Here is a 23,985-nt window from a genome sequence, read left to right as displayed (position 1 = left end):
CAATCCACGACCATAAGAGGACGGCTGTGCACTGTGGCAAAGAAGTTATGTGAAATAATAAATACATAAAAGATCTCTTATTTTCATCAGAAAGTGTGTCACAATGCCCTTTTCCTCAGAAGCTGCAGTATTTAGCTGAGTTTCACCAGCAGACCAGTGGAGGGGTCTGAAACAGTGTCTGAAGCATTCTCATGACTCTGTGAACATCTGCACCAGGGGATCCAATAACTTTGTCATTTAGAGTTGTGTAGAAACTACTAGAAATACTGTAAATATAATTGATTATTATTCGTAAACTATACTCCGGAAAAGCTTACGCAGAGCTTCCACAGAGCTGCAGACGTTTGATTGGACATCAGAGGTGGGAGGTGGGATTTCCGCCTGACAACGGATTTGATAACAGGCCCAAAATCCAAATCAAATGCTGCAAGAGTTACTGGAGAGAAGCATGTGGAATTGTGGTTGTAGTTCTCAAATGCCATCTGCCATTTTCTTGCTTTTTGAACACTGACAGACAGCGAGCCAAAGTTCACGCCCTGAACTTGAAACGCATTCCAGGAAACCATGAAACCTAAAAGGCACACAGGCCTTCCCGCTGCACAAAGACATGCAAAGAAGATCAGGGCAAAGTGGGCACCTTTAAAACATTATAAAGCCAGAATCTGATAAAAGCAGGACGGAGAACTTCTGCTTCTTATTTCTTGTTTTTCTCCCATGCATTTTTCCAAAAGAAAAAAAACATGTGTATCGTCTCACACACACAACTGCCCAATGACGACGGGGTGCTGTCTTAGTTGAGAATAGAGCTATCCATCTCGGGACAGTGAAACCAATCAATGTTCATGGCAGCAAATGTTGACAGTTTTTGGATGTCTCGATGAAGACATGACATCATGTATTAACAGCATGTGGCCTCCTCTCACTCCTTCCCTCAGGAAAATGCCCAAAAGAGTTTATTTATTATATGTAGTTTTTAAGGGCTGAGAGAGCCAGGGCAGATGCATTTCATTGCATTTGAATTGTACTTTTTAATGGCATAAAAAACTTCAACTTATAGTGCTCATTGTGGGCCAGCCTGACCTGGAAACTGCTTGCAAGGATCAAGGATTTTGAAGTTTCCATAAAAATCTGCCAATTTGTTTTTTTTTAGTCACGCTAGCGACTTGGCTCTCGGGATGGCCACGTCAGCCGGTCCAGACTGAAATATCTCAATAAATATCGTCATGGATTGTCAAAAACTTTTGTACGGACCATGAATCCCAACTAGGCAACTACTAAAACAGATTTAGAAAAAAACCTCCGACAGGAAAATAGATCAGAGAGTTCAGGAAACAACTCAAAACTGCCAATTTGTACAAAAATAATGTTGCTCAATGTATATATATATATATATATAATGTAATTAACTTGTAACTACGCTTTAAAAATATAAAGCAACAGTTCAACATTTTGGGAAATGCACCTATTCACTTTCTTGCTACACGGGAAGATCAATACCACTCATGTCCGTACGATGAATATGGAGCTACCACTAGCAGCCAGTTAGCATAGCTTAGCATAAAGACTAGGCGCGGGGAAACTGCTGTCCTGACTCTTGGTCACAGGTATTAAAATCATCATACCGGCATCTCTAAAGGGTTATTGTATGAACACCTTCACTGGTGGTTATGTGCAAGACCATTTCTTGTCCAGAAGAGTGATTTATTTCAAAGAGTCTTTTAATAAAACTCTTTGAAAGAAAGCACATGAGCGTCTTACCCCAGAATGTCGCAAACTTTCTTTTGAATGGGTGATTCTTAAACTTTTTGTCATCACAGTATTGTTGCCTCTGAAAAATGAATTGAAGGAACAATTTGAAACATGGTAGATGAGTGAACATGTGAACAAACACAAAACTACACTCACAAAGAAAGTTCTATGGGGACTGCCGTATTTATTTCCTTTTTTCCCCACATACATAAAACCATATGTGCACCGTATAGCCAAAAATGCTTGTATTTACAAAAAAGAAAAATCGATATACACAAAAGAATTATGATACAACAAAAACAGAAAATCCTTCAGTAATCCTTACAACAACATAGCAAGTACAAACAAAACTTACTTTTAGACACCTTGTAAAATTGTTGTGCAGAGATTCTTTTTTTTCTTTTCTTACAAGGAGATAAAATGTGTGTATATTACAAAACTCAGATGCACATGAAATATGCAAGCTGCGGCCCGCATTCTCTGGGTGTACGAGGGTAAAAAAAACAGAAAAAACACCACAAGTTCTCAGACGATTCATTGATGGAACCTTGTTTTAGTCACTACACCATTACTTACCTTCAGTGCATTCAATTTAGCTATTTAAACACTAATTACAAATGTAACATGAAAATATCTGTCGTCTTTGCAAGATTTTTCTTCTGCCGAGCAAACGTATTGGTGTGCGATTTCAAATTAAAGTGGATTCTTTAACTCAATCAATAAAAAAAGGATAAATCCAAACTCTTGTAGTGTGGTGGACTTACAAAACGGAGAACGCTGATGTAGAACTAGTGACCGCATCCTCCTGAAAACACAGGCTTGAAGTGTATCTAACTGGAACAACTGATGCTGAAGACACGTTCAACCACATTCCTAATCAGAGCAGCAAATTCAGTTTCAGCACCCGAGTTCTTCAGAGATGGTTTAGAACATGTCTCCGGTGATGGCGGACGTGGGGGGTGGGGGTTATGTCATAGTGATGCCACTCAAACACGCCAGAATCTCCTTCTGATTATTGAGGCAGATTTCTGCCAAACAGTGAAATTCTATGGTAAAGCATCCTCAATGAGATTAAATCAGCAAACACAAGATGTATGACTAAAGAAGAATGATGCTGTTTTTATAAGTTAGTTGACATTTGTTAAATAATTGGTGATGTATGAAAGCATCATTTCGGATTCAGTCAGGAATTTGAGGAGTGAAGGCCAGGCTGTTTCAAAGGGATAGAGACGGGCAGTGCTGCTTTAATATGAGAAATGAATTGCTAAGTGAGAATAATTCAGCCTGTAGTTATAGATCATGTAAACTACATATAGTGAACTAAATCAGACATAATGAGAGGACTACACACCGTCATAACTGCCCATCTATATAGCTTAGAAATACTGGCCGTACACATGCCTAGAGGTGTTTCTTTAATGTGGCAAGTTGTGTCTAATATCCAAATATGACTTTTTGGGGATTTCTGTCCAACATTAACTGTCACTAATAGTGATTTTATGATGCTAAAGCTAGTGATCTCATCTTGCTTCCTAGAAGTACACTGCTCCCAAAAAAGTAGTGCTGTCGATGATTGAATGCTGAAACTGCTCACTGACGTCGAGTTAAACAACGTGGTGCAGTACAGAACATAACAAGTCTAGAACTAACATGTTGAAAACAGAAGAATATGCAAAACCTGTCTATGTCCCAATTTGTATCCAGAAAAAGCTCAGCGCTCTGTGTATTCAGAGACGCGTTAGAGTCTGAGGGTAAACAAGGAGAGGAAACCCGTCAAGTACTGAGCCCGAGCCGCCGTCAGTCCAAAACATTTTCTCCCAGCGATGGTCCCACATTCAAGGAACCTCTGGGCTGTTTGTCAAGGATCTGCAATGATTTATGACCATCGGAACCAAAAAAGACTGAAATGGCAACGTGTTAACATTTTGGCTCTGTAGACACCAGTGTTGTTCACCTTCATCAATCTGAGAGCAGAGAGCAGGGCGAGAAAAAAAAAGACTTTTTGCTAATAGCAGCTCGTTTGACGATCGGTCTTTGCGGAAAATAATATAAAAAATCAAAAACTTCACATGACCTCCAGGCAGGAAGAAACGGTGAAATAAATTATTTTTATGCCGACACGTGTATATTCTTGCATATGTGTTCATATGTACTGCGTGTGTCTGCGGATTGTCCTCGAGCCAGATATTTATCCCAGCAGCAGCCCAGACAGGGCGTTCAGGTCTCTCATGTACGGGTTGTCGCTGAGGATGCGGTCGATCCGCTGCTTCTGGTCGGGGAAGATGTCGTACAGCTTCCTCTTCAGCTCCGACGTCTCCCCCGGCGACCGCTGGGGAGGGGGCGAGGGCGAGGGGGAATGGGAGTGGCGGGGCGGGTGCCATTCGGGGGGACCGGAGTGGGGCCAGTGCACAGTGGGGGGGTGGGGCGTCAGGGAGGTGGGGGCCCGAGGCGTGGAGGTGGGGGTCCGAGGCGTGGAGGCGGGGGGCCGAGGCGTGGAGGCGGGGGGGCGAGGCGTGGAGGCGGGGGGCCGAGGAGCGGAGTGGAGGGCCTGGACGTAAAGCGGCTGCTGCTGCTGGGAGGGCGGCCGGAAGTCTGGAAGTCTCAGAGGGGGAGGGGTGACTGGAGCCCTCCTGACGGGGAGGAATAGAGAGAGGGGTGAGAAAACACTGCCACAACAATAATTTAACATATCGTATATACAACGTATCATGAGTGAAAGTATTTACATGACGTAACAATCATAAAAAAGGATCGATGTCACAGGTTCCCTGTCGGCTCTGACCGTACGAACATGTGCAGCTGAAACACACCTGTTGTCTCTGAGCAGGAAGATGTCGAGATGAGGTCCATTTTTCCCCAGAGGGTCATCAGGGATCATGAAGTGGTCCTCCACAAAAGTAAACTGAAGCAACCTATCGGTGAAAAGGAAAGAAATATGACCGTTACACAAAGTTTCACAAATGTGATTCTATTGTCGTCCAATTTCTAAAATGTCTAAACTAATACAAATGTTGGCCTTAGAGCAGGGGTGGCCAACCCGCGGCTCCCGAGCCGCATGCGGCTCTTTGCCCGGTTTCATGCGGCTCTTACGTTCATATCGAAGTTTGTATTTGTGTTTTTTTAATGTTCGTGTTCGCTTCGCTTGAGTTAAATACGGTATTTTCGTCAAACGCGCATGTGCGGCCACAGATTACGTTCCTCGTCGACCCATTTAACGCCGAGACGGACTGTTTGAAAGCCCCGCTAGTCACAGATGAGGATGCGGCTGAGTTGGAGATGATCGATCTTTGTGAGGAGGACCAACTCAAACCTGCTTTAAGGGACGGGACCATTGAGTTCTGGAAAAGTGTGCCAATGAAAAAATACCCCAATGTCAAACGGGCTGCGCTTAAGATACTGTCAATGTTTGGGTCAACATACGTCTGCGAGTCTGTGTTTTCTACCCTGAAACACGTGAAATCAAAGCATCGATCTGTTCTGACTGACACCCATGTGAAAGAATTGCTTCGAGTGGCAACAACGGAATACAAGCCAGATTTGAAGAGGATTGTTCAAGGCAAGGAATGCCAGAAGTCCCACTAAGTAACATGCATAGTAAAAGAAAAACACTATTGTAAATTATTATATTTTTGTTTGTGGACTTGGTTGAACTGAGAGTTTGTCTGTGTGAGACAGTGCACACAATGTTCATTGTTGAAAATGACTGGCCTGTGGTCTTAGGAGTCAATTTCTGTCATTATCATGTTGGTGTGTGATATTTACAATAAATCTGGCTGAGCAAAGGTATGTGTGTGTGTGAGGAAGGGATAGGGTGATGTTCATGTGTGCCCATGTGTATGATGTGGCTCTTTGCGGTAACACAGTAAAAAATGTGGCTCTTGGTCTCTGACTGGTTGGCCACCCCTGCCTTAGAGGGTAAGGGCACAGAGCCTTTGCTTCATGAACTTCTTAGTGCAAACTGGGCTGTTTTTAATGTGGACGTTTGCAAGAAATAACACAAACCTGCTTGCAAGTTTTCTGATAGTCAAAAATTAATCGAAACAGAAGAATAATTCCAAGTCTATTGGACACATTTCACATTATCCACCCTGGCTTCACAAACACAGGTCGAACTAATCCGCCTGAGCTAGTCAGACTAGTCTGACCAGGAACTAACCTGTGACAGCAGCATCACATAGAATGGGTGGCACAGGTTCAACCAGTAGAGCGTTTTAAACCAGTTGTCCTACTTAATATCCAATTCTCATGTTTTTTAAAATGTTAAATCAAAATGAAACTACAAAAATAAATGATAGTTAAAAGGTTTTGAATTTCATATGAACTCAAACAAAAACCTATTTACGCATTAGGTGTAGACATCAGTCCAACAACACTTCTAAGTTCCCCGTGAATGTCAATATGCTCTTTGGGTTCTGTTTGCGCTTCCTTTAAGAATAGTAGTAAGTGTAAATAAACTGGCAGTAAACAGTAACCTACGCCAGCTGGCGGTCTGCCTCACTGGACTTTCCAGTATCCCGTAGAGGTGAATGAGTGACCGGGCTGCTGTGTATACGTAAGCGTACAATCACCTCTCTTGAATGATCTTGCGCCAGGTGTCCGAGGTGTCGACAAAGTCCCTCAGGTTGTCATTGGTTACGATGATCCCGTCTGTTTTTTCTGCGAGGTGGAGAAGGAACCTAACACACAGAGAGAGAGTGTGTGAGTGTGTGTGTGAGTGATTAGACACTCTGGATTTTCCCTTCGCTCAAAGGTCAGAAGCTCGTTCACGGCTCACATAAGGAGGTGAATCCACCGGTAGAGGATTGCTGAGTCAGGATGACGTTTCAGTTAATCTTTACAAACCCCGAACACAAATTACCTATTATATCTGGGAGAACATATATATTTGCTGATCAATTTTAAAAGGTCCTGAGAGATCTGGCTTTCAAAACTCACAATCAGGGTTCAATTACAGAGCAGTTATTGCAGAGTTTTGAATCATATTACACCACTTTTGGACTGGTGAATCTGTCGTCTAGCTAATAAGCTTACTCATCTGACTGTAGTTGGTGATGGGTGGGGTGACAGTAAGGGACACGGTGTTAAGATACCCGCTTAGGAAGAGATACGTTCATAACAGAACAGAAAGATAACCGAGCGGTTCAATCCCAGAGTCTGGAGACGCACGCTCGCCTGAATCTCCTGTAGTCTACATGTCGCTGTCTGGATGTAAAGAATTCAAGATTGGTGGACTCTCTCCTCTAAGAAGTCGGATTTAATCAAAGGTTTAAGAAAAGTGTGTGTGTGTAGGTGTGTGTGTGTGTGTGTGTACCTGTCGTCGTGTGAGGATATCCTCTGGCCACACACCTCTCTGGAGGGAGTGAAGGAGAGCAGTCTCAGGTCTTCTAGCTGGTTTAGAAAATGCTGCTCTGTAATAAGATAACAATAATTCTATTAATATTACATGATAATGAAAATGGGGAAGGAAGAAAACGCACACACAATTTGTTTAGAAGGGTTTAACCCACGGCAAAGGGCACCTTCACGTGTCTGATCTAAAACGGTCTAGTTCCTTTCACCACCAGGTCTGAAATGAATATGTATGAAACTATATTACATTTCCACATTTAACAGGATACGGTAACATGTAAAAGAATGCATCTATACCACTTTTGAAACCTCCTTGAAGCTTAAAGTCAGCACTTAAACCTGCTAATGAAACGGTGAGAAACACATCACTCTTCTACTTCTTGAGGACGGCGCTGTGTATGAACACGTGTACCTGTCGTGAATCGGTCTCTTTTCTGACGCCACTGGGGGACAAAGACGGTGATCTCCCGGTGACCCAGCCTCCAGAAGGTCTCCACAGCCAGCGCTATTCCTCGACAGGAGAAGAAGCGGTGCAGGCCGTGCCTGGAGAGGTGCCGAGGAAGAGGAGAGGGACACAGTGAGATGGAGGGAACATGTGGATGCCGACCCCACCAAGCAGATGGGGTATCGGGCCACGACCTGACTGAGCCACATTAAAAAACGGTTTCTTTGTCAATGCCAGTGTAAGAATTCTGTATTTACGCTATCAGAAACACCCAGAAGTCTTGAGCCACCACCTCGGTTTGTGGTGCCACAAACATCTCTGGCCTTACATCACTATCAAAATAACATTTAAATTAAAATGAAATGCGGGCGAAAGGGAGCACTGATACATTGGCAGATAGTACGAGTTGAGTTGTATCCATCCCTACACACTACATTCTCACAAGTCTATGATGTTCTAATGACGCGTTCACACTACGAGCGACAAAGCTACAAAAAAGGCCAAGCGTGGCTCAGCTACGTTATCGCTGAAGTATTGTTCAAGCGCCTGCAGTTCTGTGTAAAACCTTACGGGCATCGTTGAATCAGAATAAAGAAGAAAAACACGAAGAAAGTAAGGACGTGCTGCAAATATCAGGTCTTATTGATGCGACCAAGTAAAAGAAATTAAGAATATTTAACATGTTAGCAGGTCAGCACTGACTGTCAATGGTCTCCCCTGCAAACAGAAATAATGGCAGTTGTTTTAGTTGTACTCAATGCAATTAAGCAGCCACACACACGCACACACACACGTACACACGTACACTGCACGTCAACGCCAACAATCTGGGTCAGCTGTGTGAGATGCAGTGTGTGTGTGTGTGTGTGTGTGTGTGTGTGTTTGGGTCTGTACGCTCACGTCAGACAGATGTAATACAACAAATGGGTCGCTAGGACAGAAAACCGCAAAACATCACAAACAACAAACACCAACAGAGATAAGAAACTCCCCGAGGGCAGGAAGCTGCTGCTGCTGCTGCTGCAAGCCACAGACTCAAAACATTAGTGACGTCCTCTGCAAAGATTTGTTTTCAAATGTTTTTAAAGAGAGATATATATATATACACGTCATTCTTTCTCTGATGCTCTCAGATGTGTTTGTGTGTGTGTGTTAAAGGACAGACTGCCTCATTACGACGCCTCAAAACCCTTCCATCTTTCTGACAGTGATAATCAACCTATTGGGGAAATCTACATGTCAACAGAATTGTTTTTGACCGTGCATTAAATCTGAATCAGGACTGAATGGCCAGCTGGATGTGCCCACCGGTAAGAAGTCCCGAGTCCAAAAAGCCAAACTAGTGCTGGAGGAGCATTTGGCAAACTGACGTTCTGAGAGAAATGATTACAAAACTGTTCCGATAGGTCAACCTGAGCCTTATGAATGGAGCTTCTGTTCGCCCATTTATTTTGTTTTTCCTTGTCATGTGCATTTCTGTCACTACTGGCAACTTCCCTTTGCTCTGGGTTACTAACTTGATCATCAATCTGGCCTCACGTGAGCTGTGGTGAAGCAGAGACGTACAGCAAACGCTCTGTGTGGCTGCTTGTGACACACAACATATTTAGCAGGTCTCCAGCTAAGTGACGTAGGCCCGACACCCGTCGCACAAACAGTGATGCAGACAAACAAATAAAACACTGATGTATTTTCCACTCACTGTCGCAGTGCACGGAACTGATTACAAACTTATTTTGTGTGACATCGCATTACAAGCACAGACATACAAACACAAGTTAGAGCGCGCGCACACACACACACACACACACACACACACACACACACACACACACACACACACACACACACACACACACACACACACACACACACACACACACACACACACACACACACACACACACACACACACACACACACACACACACACACACACACACACACACTTCAGCTTGCGGTCAGAGCCGCAATGCAAACTCAAGGGAAGTTCCATCAACTGTTGAAAAAGAAAGTGATGAAGGACACCAGAGCAGGAAGAGATAATGCAAGCAGTAAAATCACCGTGGAAACCGGGACATCATTTTGAAGCAGTTGTGGCCTTTTGCATCCAATAAAAATAAACAAACAAGAAGAAAACAGCACACTACATGGAACTGGATTCATGTGCTGTGGTTTAACAGGCTACCAGACGTATAACCGTGTCTCCGTCTTCACATGACCTCATCAAAAACAATAACGACAGCATCTCATCCCTTATGACAGATGTCAAGTCAAAGGTTTCTGTTCAGGCGGCCGTCTGGAGAGGAGGCAGGGAGGACTGAAGGAAGGAGGGAGGCAGAGTGGGAGTGACACAGAACTGAGCCCATAAAGAAGCGGTCGCAAAACAGAGAAGTCAAGACGAAGTCACCCGGCGTTAAAAAACTGTGATGACACATCAGCAGAGAGTGATACAAACAATCCTTCCTTTGTTGCATAATTTCTGGATAATACAGACAGATTTTTACTAGAAAAGGCCTTTCTTCCCAAAAACACCCCATAGTACACCCCCCCACTCACAAAGGTGATGAGTAACAACATTGTGTGAATCCGTGGGCTAAGTTTTGGTGCACCCACACAATAAGGGTTGTAGCTGCGGCCTACGCACCCTAACAGGTGGCTCATTTAGATTGAGAGTATGACAGAGCGTGTGTGTGTGTGTGTGTGTGTGTGTAACCTTAACTGATGACGATGCGATGTTGATGGGAAGGGTGATGGCTTCATGTGTAAAAGGAAAAACCGTGGTGCACATACGACAGGTGTGGCATAACTACTGTCATCTAAGGAACGACCGCTCGTGACAACCATACCAGTAAAATGTGTTGTGAAGTATGCTGCTTCTGATCCTGCTTTTTGAACAGCTGGCCCAACATTTTAAAACTATTTCATAGCCACGTCACACAGTAATGAAGTGCAAATATACGAGAACATTATAAACAAATAAAACTAGAAATCTCCGCCAGGTGTGTCTGCAACGGCCACTGATGTATGTTGCGACTGAATGAACACAACCCACAATTGGCTAACCTCCCGCCTCGACACCAAAGGCCTCTCATGCATTGTGAAACACACAAAGTCAAACAAGGAAAACAAGCAATCGCCTCAAAGTCGTATAAGACTCATCATGCAATGTGTGTATACTGGTTACGGCTGGTTACGATAGCCGTTAGCGGAACACACCGGCTAAAACAGTAAAAGTGAGCTGATGGAGATAATAGTAAATAAAAATAAACCTCTTGAAATTATCATTTTTTCTCATGTCAACATTCTACTTCAGATGTGGTTCAAAATGTTCTTGTATTTTTGACTTTACTTTAAGAATGCAGGGCTTCAAGAAAGAAAAGTACCAGAAGTGACACCAATATTCTGTGAGCTGGACTAATACTATGTGCATTGCACACACAGACACTTCAACAAAAATCCCCCGACCTAAAGCCACAAGGCTGTCAGAATGACACTAGTGTCACCACAAGAGTGATAGGAGCCCGAGCACAGCGATGAGAGATTTAAACAGATCGGACTCCAGGATGACAGAGCACTTTGCTCCCTCTGAGAGGTGCCGAGTCTGTCTCAGAACTCACAGAAACGTCATCTGCAAGTTTACTTGGAAATACAAACTGGATGCTTTGTTTGTTGCTGAACGTGTATCTGAAGGATTTCTTTGGTTGAACCCTTATTTCTGCACATTAGAATCCACAGTGAAGATGGTTCCGTTTTTGTCTTTTCTACCCTTGAAAGTTTCTAATCGGTATGCAGCTTCCACGACACACTGTTATTAAATACATCCCTTTAAAGTGTCCTTCTCATATATCAATGTAAGGGCAGAGCCTGCTTCATGCCAGCGCAGTGTTTCTGGCTTCATATTTGCTTGTGTGTGGTGCAGACTCACGCCATAGCCACGTTGCTGCCGTCTATGATGATGTGCCTGAGCTCTGGACGTCCCGGCTCATTCGGCAACTTCAGAGCGTAGGGAGTCCGCAGCGACTGATTGAAACGAGCGAAACCGGTCACCGGGGGCACGGGGGGGTCGTTCGCAGGAGGGGTCCTGGCTCCGACCCCGTGGAACCCCATGTGGCCGATGGTCTGATAGGGAGAGGCCGCGGGCCGGGGGATGGGCTGAGCTGACTGAGCAGGAAAAAAATGACTCATAAAATAACAGAAAGACAAGGAGGTATCAAGGTTGGTCAAACACATTTCAATGGAATACAAATCTGTATTCAGACAGGTTTAGACCAAATCAATTGATTAATACTCTTTCTGGCATTTTTGTTCCTCTTTGTATAAGTCTAAATATTGTCTTATTTTGTTTCATGGTTTATCAGTTTCATCCAGAAGTAAAACTGGTTCTTTAAACATCGAGTCTATAACCAGAAATGATTCATCAGTAGTAATGTAACATGACTAACGGGAAGTTATCAGACGACTGGTTTCATCAACTTCCCAACCAAGCGCTGGATCCCCTTTGGACACTCTAAAGACGTATACAAATACTCTCATACTGATACTAAAATTGTGCGGTTAATGTGAACTCAATTTAAATTAAACTAAATGATTGGATCATGATTGGCTTCCAAACAAGTTGTTATTTTAGAACTCATCTTGTTAATATCTCAAATAGACATTTAAATACATCATTCTGCACAGTGAAGGCCAAACAGCCAAGAGAAGTAACGAAAAAGCCAAAACACATTCATGAGTGGACTTGAAGGTAATACCTACACTGGGGGTCGGTGTTAAGGAGGTGGTGGTGGCCGTGAACCACTGAGGCGTGCTGCGCAGCGCCGTCACAGTCTCAACTTTCATTGCTCCCCCCAACGTCTGAGTCCCGCCCCTCGACAGGTAGTCCCTCTGCGAGGCGCTGCCCCCTCCCCGCGCCAAGTAGTCCGTTCTGGATCCGGACTGGGCGTCCAGGTGCGGCACCGTCATCATCCGGGACGTCCGACTATCCGCTGTTCTGCTGTTCATGAGGACGTCGTCGTCGTCGTCGTCAATGGTAATAACCTCGTAGTTTCCTGCGCCTCCTTGAGCACTAGAGCTCCTCTTGATGGTGATGGCCTGAAATGAGATCGGATGGGGTTTGTTTTTTGGCACCGTTTAGTTTCTAGAGCTTGCATGCAAAGCATCTTGGGGAATGTAAGCAGGCACAGCAGGTGAAATCAGCTTTCAGCGCAGGAGAGAAGACTCAATGATGACAAGGTGGCTTTGAAGAAAACAGAATGCGTCGTGGGAGTTTAGATACGAGAACTGGAAATGAAATGTGATGTGGGCTGGTGGATTAAATGTGGATTTGACAGCTGAGAGCAGGTACTGAGGTGAAGAACGTTGTGTTATATTAGCTGAAATGTATCATGAAAAGAAGCAAAAAAACCTTTACACTTAAGTCAGGGACTTCAAAATTGAGATTTGGTCTTTCCCCCGCGTCATGGTCCAAGGGTTTCGCTTGAATTTGGGTGTTTTATGAGATGAAGGGAAAAAAGAAGGTTGAACCGAGAAGCAACAATCTTATTTTTTAAAAGGGTGTTACCTGCTGAGTGCTGGTCTCACTGCCGCTGCACTGCCTCCGGTGCCCCAGACCGTTGCTACTGCCTCCACGCTGGTTGGGCTTAATGTTCTCTTTAGACCGGCCCTGGTCCACCAGCGCTCTGCTCAGCTCGCGCTCCTTCTCTCGGAACCGAGAGACCAGAGAGGAGGAGGATGATGATGAGGATGAGGAGGGAGCGTCTGGAGGGCGCACAGAGTTCAACCATCTTTCTTTTTCCCCTCCGTTTGACCCCTCTTCACAACGTTTGGTTTCCTCAACGATCTTCTCCAGAACGAGGAAGGTATCTTCCGTCTGTCCCGTCTCCTTGACGATGCGCTCCACCACTTCCTGCTGGTAACCCATGGTTCTGAAGAAAACGAGTTTCAACGTCGTTTTAATTTACAGTAAGAGGTGTTGAGGATATTTGTAATACTCATACATGCCCATATGCACACTGAAAGAGTTATATGGTAGCTGTTGTCGTTCTTGACCATACCGGCTACCTTCCTAACGCTATTCCAGATGGGGGACCGTTCCACAGTAAAGGCTTTCTGAGGTTTCTTATATTTTTCCTGTCTTATCCCAGTCACGTGATGAATATGGAAATTGACTTAATCCTACAGGAAAAAAATCCTCTGTTCTACAGTCCTTATTTTGTATAAAGTGTGCTCTAAAATTCAAACAATGCAAATATGAAAGAACTTTCCAAAGCTATAGCCTTGTGTTTGTCACTACCCTACCACTGCTGCTCAGCAGGGAAACAGTCTTCTAACTCAGTCCCCTGAAGCCTCATCTGAACATTTGAATGCAGTTTTGCACAGACATTTGACTGTGGGTTTTGAGCCCCACCTCTTACATAGAAATCCCATTACGAAGGTATGTCTTCATGACCGGTATGGACAGAAGGAACAATTACAGCAAAAGTTCAGTCTTTCCATGCACATATGGGATTATGAGCACGGTGTTAATACAGACTTGAAAACCTTTCCTTTAAAACACACCGTTATCTAGAACCCCGTATAGACTGACACAAAACCACAAATAAAGAATGTAAATACAAAATCCAAATGTTATACTTGACTACAGCTACATATCCGGTTAACAAGTAATTCCCATAATAGGTTTTGCAAACATCTCAAACTATTACGACCTTTACCTGAAGAAATTGACCAAGCAGCGGAGGTTGGTTTCTGGGCTTACTGCCTCCCCGTCATCCGAGACTCCTTCACTTGAGTCCAACATGAGCGCACCGACTACTGTGTTTGCTTTTCCTGAGGAGGAGGAGCAGGAGGAGAAGGAGGATGAAGCCGAGGGCGTTTTGGATCTGCTACCGCCCCCCCGGCCCTCCCTGTCTCTCTGTCGCTCCCTCTCTCTCGCCCTCTCCGGCGACTCGTCCCGCCGCTCCAGGGAGTACTGTCTCTTTGTGTCGCGATTCTCGCTCTCAGAGGATCGCCGCTTGTGCGAGGGCCGCGTGCCGTTGAGCAGGACGGCCTCGGGGCCCGAGCCCATCGCTCCTGCTGCTTTACTACCTCCACCGACAGACGCTGCGCCGCTCCCTTTCTCCTCAAAGCTGGTGCCGAGTATGCGGTTGGAGAGCTCCGTCACGGGAGTGCTACTCTGCGAGCGGTCCTGGTCGACCTCGGCCATGCTGGGATGCAGCGTCTGGTTGAGCTGAATCTGGGAGAGGGAACACAGCATCGCATCACCGTGGTTAAGAAGGACAGAACAAAGTTCCCCTCAAACACTCGCCACAGCCTCGATTCATATCGTGCATCCCTTTCTATCCCATCCTGACCCTGACCAGCAGGAATACTCAACGTTCTCATTGGACAAGTGAGTTTAGGTTAAAACATGGATAGAACAATGTCAAGCTTTCAAAGAAATATGTCTCAAGCTTTGTTTGGTCTCAGAAATGTTTAGTTTTTGGAGATGCACGTCCTGTAGAACTGGAAAGGAACAACCTGCCTTACTTTGATTAATATAAAAAGGTATCCTGCAGCCAAGGACAAACACTATACTAATTACCGCCTCTAATTACCGTCGCCTCAACCGTCATGTCCTTCCAAAATGTCTTCACTTCATCATTTTATCCTCATAGACATTTGTGTGAAATTGACATAACAGAACATCAAGTCTTGAGTTATGGCTAAAGATGTGTTTTGTGAGGTCACAGAGACCTTTGACCACCAAATTCTAATCAGTTCAACCTTGAGACCTCGTGAATGTTTTTGCCAAATTTAAAGAAATTGGCTCAAGGTGTTCCTGAGATATCTCGTTCACAGTAACAGGACGGACGGACCAAAAACATATCTCCTCCGGCCACGGTTGTCGCCAGCGCGGACGCATAAAAACATTTGGGCAGGCCTGTAAAACTGCACGGGACGAGATCTTTGCGTTTCATTTGTCCAAATCAACATTTTCCATGATCATCCTGCAATCCCAAATCTACTTAGTTGAAAGCAAATGTAAAGATTTCTTTTTTTTTAAATCACTATTACTACCAGATCATGAACACAGGGTTGACAGAGCAGCCTCCGAAATGCACTGTTCAGAATACTGTTCCACATCTGTTGTAAGTCCATGTTGATCTTGATGCCTGAGGACTTTCCTTGTGTTTTTGTCAGTTTCATTGGTCATTTCCGCTGCTGTGAAAAAATATTATTTTGGTTTGAATGTGCCGCAGGAGACCGTCAGTGCGCAGGTTATCCTGACCATTTCATTCAGCGCTTCCAAAATCCAACCAAGCGGCACCGGCTTCTTAAGGTCAGATCCAGAGTTTAGTTAACCTAAGACAGTGAGCTACACCAACAAATGCATCCCAACCGACAAGGAATCGAGCGCGTCTGTTGCGAGAGTTGCAAATGTCAACTCAGTTGGAGACTCTGGAAAATGCCTACAGGCCTTGCAAAGGATTGCATCTTTTTCCTTACTGTACTTGATCCACTTGAACTGCTCATACCACCGTCTGGACCAGCAACAGGGTTTCCCCCCAGAGATGACAGCCCTGCAGACGCTGGAGGAGTAAATAGGTGCTGGAGGTAAAGTCGGGCTCGCGCGAGTTGTTGTAGCCGTGGTGCTGGATGTCAAATCGGCAGTTCTAGCTTCTTTTAACTAATCAAATTCCCACTTTTGGGGTTTTTAGCAGTTCTTGCACATCCAACCAGGAGTTCTTTCAATACCTTGCTATGGATATTTACTTTGACATGTTGATTATCTAACTTAGTAGCGAACACACTTTTCATTTCATTGCCATATCTGAATATTGCCGAAATTCAACTCCTCAGGCACTTGACCAACATTTTCACACACAGACGTCGAATGTCAAACTGATGATGCAGACTTTGTATCGGCAAATAAACTGGTGACCTCTCCGACAAGAGCAGGAAGTAAATTCGCTTCAGTCGGGGTGAGATATGCACGTCGTTATCGTCGTGATTTGATGTATTTGAGTGAAATGAAACCAGTGGAATCCTTGCACCTTAGCTGCAAAGTTACAATTAGATTTTTGACTGAGCTGTGGCAGAACGTCACACAGTGCCTCAGGGTTTAACATTACAGTAGATGAATTTTACCCACTACCACACTATTAGTATGCCAGAAAAAGATTTTGTTTGTCCCAAAACATAGTATGTCAAATGCCAAAAATAGCGAGATATTCTACTACATCAGGTCGCATCTTGCAGTATGCAAATGGTTATACGAGCAAAAGCAGCAGTACGTACTTTGTCAAGGCAGCTGAAGTATGTACTGTACGTTTTTTTAAAAGTATGCAATTTGGAAATCAGCCACTGTTTTCTAAAGTTTCTACAGTTACCCAAAGACACTGTAGCGCATTTCAGCTAGACACAGTGGTTATTGCTGTACTGTAATAAATCCTATTTAAAAAAAGTAAAGGTAAAAAAGTAAAAGTAAAGGTATACACTAACCAGGGAGGATGTGTTTGTGGTAGTGGGGCTATGAGCCAGTCCCAGTAACTCTTCCTTGAGGGCACTGGGCAGCAGAAGAAGCTCCATAGTGTACTTGTCATCCCTTTCCTCCACAAAGGACTTGAACGCTCGCTTCACTGTGGGCTCTGTGTCACTCGGCAGACTTCGCTTTTCCTGGATACAGCACAAACACAGATTTTCAATGGGACTAGGAAAGTTGCTGTAAAGCCTTCTGCAACTACTAGATTGAGGGTACATGAACAATCCTCTGTGCACTTAAAAGAAATGTCCATCCCACAACTGGACTAAACTACAGTATAGTAAAAGCACAGGTCATTAGAAACCCCTACCTGGAATAGTGCTACAAATTGCTGAACTCTGCTCTGGGCCATCACTACGGGTTCAGCCCGGCCCAACAACCGCAGGCGGCCCGGCTCAGGCACCACGACTTCAGCGCTCGTGTCGCGTATGAGCCTTTCCAGGAAGAGGCCCCGGGCCCCAGCAAAAATACAGTGCATGTCCACCGGGTACCTCTCTTCTTTCTGTAGCTCTGGGTCACAGAGTCCTCGAACATATTCCTGCATGACAAGGAGAGGAAAATGCTGGGATTATATACCACTGTTGTTTTTTGCAACTCCACAAACAAACTCTGAACACACACACACACACACACAAAAAGAAGAAACAGACACCAAACAGGGCTCCTACGATACAAGAATTTTAGTGACATCCTTCTAGAAATTCTATCTGGGATTTCAGCAAAATTCGGAATAAAGCACGTTAGGCAAAATGAAATATATACATTTATTTTACAAGATCAGTGCAAAAATTGCTTGTACGTGCTCTCTCTCAGTTTATGAGCACACACAAACGCCCACGCAACTCGCTGTAGAGCAGTGGCGCTGACACGCGCTGAAACTAAACACCTGTCATTGCTTCAGGGAATCTCCTGGCTGTGGGAAATGTGCGGATGAATCAGCCGCAGGTGGGTGCGGTTACTTCCTAGCAGATACTGTGTCACATTTCTTTTGCAATAATGTGTAAAATGACTGACAATGAATGTAAAAATGACTCAACAATGACGCAGAAAGAAAGGACGTCAGACTTGAAAGAGAACCAGCTCACAAATATTTGGGTTTGGCTTTTGAAATCAAACAACCAATGAAATGAGTCTGGATTGTAAGGAGGTGCGGCCCTCTGCAATAACCACCAAATGGGCTATTGTAGCTGAAATACAACTATTAATAGAAATATGGTTTTTAGTTTAGTTGACATTTTTGGAGGTAAAAGTCAGAGTTAAAGTCAGTGTACTTTTTAAGATTTGTAAGAGTACTGCAGCATGTATTACTGTATGTATGCCATGGTATTTGACCTTACAGATTTCTGTACAACTTTCATCATTTATTCATAATTATATTAAACAGCAGCACACACAGACAGGCCTGTTACAAGCAGAGTGCTAAAGGAATGGTAAAAAAAAGGTTGATATTTGTCTATTGATAGTTAGAGAGTGTTCTAGTACAACACACCAATGAAACAGGATGAAAGAAGCTCCGGTAATGGAATTCTGTTCAGACATTTCACGGCTATGGAGGGGAAACAGTGTGGCTGTATTTGGAGATTTGTCTCAAGGAATCAACATTCAAGGAATCAACATTCAAGGAATCAACATTCAAGGAATCAACATTCAAACCGTTAAACCAAAGTGACTAATTGTACAGACACTCTCCCTCTGTTTAGTCGAAGCAACAACAAAAAAAACACTATAAAGCAATTCATGACATATTCAAGAATAAAAAGCAAATATTTGGCTGCCAGCCATTGATTCATTTACAATTAAACTAAATACAGCCAGTCACAAACTGTAGTGCGCCTTCTAAAGTTCAAGCAGATAGCTTTTCATCGCCGGTGCTGTGAGAAGCACCTTCAAACTGTCGCACATCATTAAAAGAGAAAGTATAACAATACGGGACTATTTCACAGTCACGCGCAGCGGTTTTTCTCGTGGTTCAAGTGAGATGCAAACGGTTGAAACTACATTACAAGAAAGGGTGTCATGGGAATAATGGCAGTGATTTCCCAACTAGAGGAAGCACCACTTTAATATGAGGCAGGAAGTCATTTATGACTCCTGTGACATTCTTATCATCACAGCACATTCTCGGTTGACTGGCAGAGCTTGGAACAGCTTGTTCTGGGGGGGGGGGGGGGGGGCAACTTGCGCACTAAAAGAGACCCATGACACAAGATGCTGAAGTGTGACAGACGCATGGGAAGTCACACAGGGATAAATAAATGCCACAGATGCTGACAGCTGTTTTGCATATGCAAGTGTAGTGTATAATCTCTAAATGCGTTGCAGGCCCAGGTGCCTTTCTAAAATTGACTGTTGTTGTGAAGTTCACCTTTTTGGTGGAAAGTATTCATTTACAAATTAGGGTGTTACTACAACTTGTTGAACAACTGATACAAGCACAATACACTGTCCTTGATATCAACATGCTCACAATAAAAGAAACTCCAACCGAGAAAGAAAAGCATACAATGTGTTGTAATGTCTGTGCACATCTCCCCAAAATAGCTGTGCGTGTAACAAACCGCAAGACGTCTTAACGCAAACAACAACAACAAACAAATGCAACACGTAAACTGAAATGACGTATTTATGTCCATGGGTGTGACTCATGACATCATTTGGTGGCTTCTTTGTTAACTGATGGCCAGTGACGATACAAAATAGAATGTCATGACATCTTCGACTTGACACCACAATGTCAAAAGTGAGGTTTTATATCGGGAGCGTTATGACTACTGTCGCTTTCAGTGAATATCTGATCTAAACAAGGGGTGGTTGATATTATGTCAAGAAAACACCGTTTGTACTGCGGATGTGGTGGCTAAAGAGATAGAGACAGTCATTGTTTAACTGCATCTCTTTGCTACAACAACAACAACAACCTGTATAGACCAGCAAAGCCCAAACAAAACAGTTTGTTTATTTCGCCATACCTAGTCTGAATACGACATCATCTCCCAGCTCTGGCGTTATAACCGTTAACATTCTGGTGAGATGTGTGACTAAAGAGCCGACAGGTGCCAATCAAGGAACACTGCTACACCTGTTCATGAGCCACAAACAGGCAGACATTGAGCGGTACTGGCAGTGTGGTTTATATTTTATCTTTGGATAAAATATAAACAAACAAACAACAACTCCGTGTCACAGTGGGCTCTTATCGATCGGTTTAGGAGGACCTCACCTTTGCCTTTGACACGTCGTCTCTGTTCCCTCGGAGCTGCAGCCATATCTGCCGTGATGTTTTGCTGCCGTGCGGCTGTCCCGTGTGGTCCAATAGACCGATAATGGTGAATGTTACTTTAAAAACCTGCTCCACTCGAGGCTTGGCACACTTCAGCTCATCTTCTTTCTCCTCTAGCACCGTAAACTCGTCCACAGTGGGGCCCTCTGGCTGCTGCCTCCCGGCTGACGCAGGGAGCCTGCTGGCCGGCTGCTCGGCGCACGTTACCTCGGTGACTCGTCTCATTCCGAGTAGAGGCCGCGTTGTTGACATTCCGCCTCTCAGTCTGACCGTCGCTCCAGACACCGACGTCTCAATATTCAAACCTCTCGGCGCTGTTGGGAGCCTTTGGCGTTTTCATGGTATCTTTTGGTGTGTACTCCAGAGCAACGAGACGACGTTTATAGTGTCTAACGACATGAACACAGAGGTAGAGCTAGCTTAATAACTCGGAAGCCCCGAATGACGTATCCGGAAAGTCCCAGTGATGGCGTCATCAAAACACGACAGTCGTGCTCCTAACGGCACGGCTAAGATGCTTATCTGCAGTTGTGAAAGTACTCAGATTTTTTCTGTAAAAGTGCAGAGAAGTTATGCATTTTTTATTTGACATAAGTAAAAGTACACGATAATAGCAGTAATAATAACAGTACTCATTTAGCAGAATAGCCCATTTCAGAATAATGTAGACCTATATTATACTATTGGATTATGATTGTAACTACAATGATCAAAATACAGTTGTGTAAAACGAATATAATATTTTCCTCTAGATTGTAGTTGAGTAAAAGTATAAAGTAGCAGAAAATGGAGATACTCTAGTAAAGTCGAATACTCAAATAAGTACAGTACTTGAGTAAATGTAGCCTACATAGTTACTTTCCATCATTGCTTATGTGTTGATGTGTTGTAAAACGTACAGTCACATATATTTATAATTAGATTATTTGCAAATATGCATTACTAAATTAAAATGTCAGAAATAGTATGTGCATGCATTAAAGGTTTATTTTGTGGTGTTGATGCTTGTGGAAACACTACCGGCTTTGTCCACAAGGGACGCCAAAATCAACACAAAATGAAATGTCCTTGTATTTGCTTCAAGTACTTGTACTGGATTTAATGGGAACGTGAAGGTGACATGGTACCTGTCACATTGTGCAGAGAACAGTAGGTGGGAGTTCAGTAGGGGCCCATAGATTTTTGCAGCAAACATTAGCTTTATTGGAAATGGCTGAATGTGGACTAAATGTTGAACACAGTCTAGAACTGGGTACATAATGTGTAAATGATGGTTTGGAATACTACCAAATCAAAACTGAGAGACAAAACTTGACATGAAATCAGTTTAATAAGCTCAGTCACACATGTCGTTTTTGATGCTCAATTCTGTTAACATTCTTCACAGCTAACAAAGCAAACAAGCAGGCAGCAAACAATGTTTTTTTTAATGAGATTGAAACTGAAACTTGAAACCAAGCGATCATATTATATATTTGAACTTTAGTGCTGCCAGAAACTGTTACTAATTCTAATCTTTTTCAGAATGATTCTGTAGCGTTTTTGCAGTTCTGAAACCTAAAACACCATTTGTCATATCAACCTCATCCTGTATTTGTTTTGACAAGCAAGAATGACACATGTAGACAAAGACGCTTGTTATCGGACAATACGATCTCTGAAGAAAACAAATATGATTTTGAAATCAATTAGTTTGAATGATGGAGCTGGAATAACATTTCCTGACAGTTGCCAAGTAACACTTTGTGTGGTTATGCAATCACCATGTGAATGTTTTGTATTTCCCCTCATTTATGGAAACTATTTATCCAACCTGCATGTACTCACCTCACTAATCTTCTCTTCAGCATACCATGCGTCATTGCCCAAATGTTTTCTGCTATCTCTCCTTCATCAGGGTGGTATCTGATGTTGTTATTGGTTTCTTTATGGTCTATCAATATGTGACTTAATCAACATCATATGGTACAATTGTTCTTTTTAAATAGGAGGAATATGTAAAAAAATATATATATATATTTACAAGAAAAATATTAATGTCGATAAATACATGATACACAGCATTTTAACCAACTTCAAATTAACATCTCAATTAGTTGAACCTCAGTTTTCTATACAAAATATCAAATAAGTTTACAATCGTATTTTTTGAAACACGCTCTTCAGTCTTATTGATAACCCTAATTCATTTCAAGTCACTCTACAGTTGACCTCAACGCCATTAAAGCTCACATCCATCCATCCATCCATTCATTATCTCAGGGGTTTGTCAAACTTTTTGAGGCCAGGGACCCCTTTCAGCTGAGATCATTTTCCAAGGACGCCCTCATATTCATAACACAGATTAAGAATTAGTTTACTACCACTTGTGCTCTTAGAACTATTTGTATTCCAAAACTTTTCAACCTAAATTCATCAGACCTGTTTCATAATGGTAAAAAGAAACACATTTCAATTTTAATTGTGGTTGTCATTTCATTAAAATTGCATTTGGACTCAACTCGACAGCATTTATACTTTTCCAGTAATTGATCTTAAAAGCTTTTAGAAAATGAACCGTTGCAAGACTGGCATAATCCTTATAAATCCAGACATTTAAACTTGCCAGTCTAAAGTGCTCCAACTTGAAAATAATGAATGTATTACTCCTTATTCAAATGATAACAGAAGTTTTCAGAACAGTGTTACAGAACACGTTACAGTAATTAAGTCTATTCGTCTAGTCTAGGTCGGCAGACTATCACAGGACTGGACACAAGGAAACCATTCGCGCTCACACCGACAAGCAAGTTAGAGTCAACAATCAAATCAACCTGCATGTCTTTTGGACTGTGCTAGGAAGCTGGAGAACAACCCACGCCTCCGACTCGGGGAGAGCAACTCTACGCTGAAGGCCGGCCAGCAGGTTTCGAAGCAACAACAAAAAAGCGTGCAAATCAATCCATGAGCTGTGGTGACATCATCCATGAGTGTGCTGAACTCTCAAGTTACTTACCCTGACTTTAAAGAAAAGGTAGGCGGGTGAGTGAAACCATGCAGTTGCCAGGCCGGTGCGTGCCATCCCACGTGTTTTATTCAGTCAGGTACACAATATCACAACGGGCTGAAAAAAAAGAAATAAGTTGCTTTGGAAAACCACATCCTCCACTCAGTACAGTCAGAGTTCATCATCTCCACTGCACCTACACTTACAGTAGGCCGCCACTCAGAAAGTCTCAACCCACCTTGTTCCGCCCTTACCATCGCTCTTGAAACGCTTGGGGCCATGGGAACATTTGACCCCCACTGGCTTGAAATTTAGTATGCACTTTTTGAGAAGATCCTCACACTCGTGAAACAACGCCAAGGTTATTAACAATATGCAGCATATAGAGAATGGAGGGCACTGCACATGTACATCCAATGCAGGTATTTTATGACAAAGTCAAGCTTTAAGACCTATATCAGGGCCAATGTTCAGGATTGAAGTTAGTAAAAAGAGTCAACTTGCTGTTGATATATCAGCTGTAGCCATGCCATTATTCGCTGCTAAGGTCTGGAACATTTGGAGGTAAATGTCCTTGAGGGACTGTCCAAAACTGATTGGGGGGGGGGGGGCTAATTTCATGTCCTCTTACTGACCCACGGGGGCTGTCA

General features: G+C 43.4%; 1 protein-coding gene across 1 annotated transcript; it reads right to left on the bottom strand.

The window, feature by feature from the left end:
- Positions 1–1,908: 1,908 nt before the first annotated feature.
- n4bp1 (nedd4 binding protein 1) lies at positions 1,909–20,777 on the bottom strand. Its single transcript, XM_079162673.1, has 12 exons — positions 20,290–20,777; positions 17,380–17,607; positions 17,030–17,203; positions 14,260–14,780; positions 13,107–13,470; positions 12,302–12,637; positions 11,472–11,707; positions 7,511–7,641; positions 7,061–7,157; positions 6,318–6,425; positions 4,560–4,661; positions 1,909–4,379 (listed from the first exon to the last, which is right to left on the bottom strand). Exons 1-12 carry the CDS (start codon positions 20,599–20,601, stop codon positions 3,938–3,940), a joined length of 3,051 nt encoding a protein of 1,016 aa, XP_079018799.1. The 5' UTR covers positions 20,602–20,777; the 3' UTR covers positions 1,909–3,937.
- Between the last annotated feature and the right edge of the window lie 3,208 nt (positions 20,778–23,985).

This window comes from Pholis gunnellus (assembly GCF_910591455.1).
Source record: "Pholis gunnellus genome assembly, chromosome: 7".
In the NCBI taxonomy this organism is placed as follows: domain Eukaryota; kingdom Metazoa; phylum Chordata; class Actinopteri; order Perciformes; family Pholidae; genus Pholis; species Pholis gunnellus.
The sequence above is the reverse complement of the archived record's forward strand: the minus strand, read 5'-3'. Positions and strand labels throughout refer to the sequence as shown.

Excerpts from the sequence above, each read along its gene's own strand:
- n4bp1 (XM_079162673.1), bottom strand. The coding sequence starts at position 20,601 with ATGTCAACAACGCGGCCTCTACTCGGAATGAGACGAGTCACCGAGGTA. Across the intron at positions 17,204-17,379 it reads AATTTGTAGCACTATTCCAG|GAAAAGCGAAGTCTGCCGAG; the intron begins GTAGGGGTTTCT and ends TGCTGTATCCAG. Across the intron at positions 12,638-13,106 it reads GTGAGACCAGCACTCAGCAG|GCCATCACCATCAAGAGGAG; the intron begins GTAACACCCTTT and ends ATCTCATTTCAG.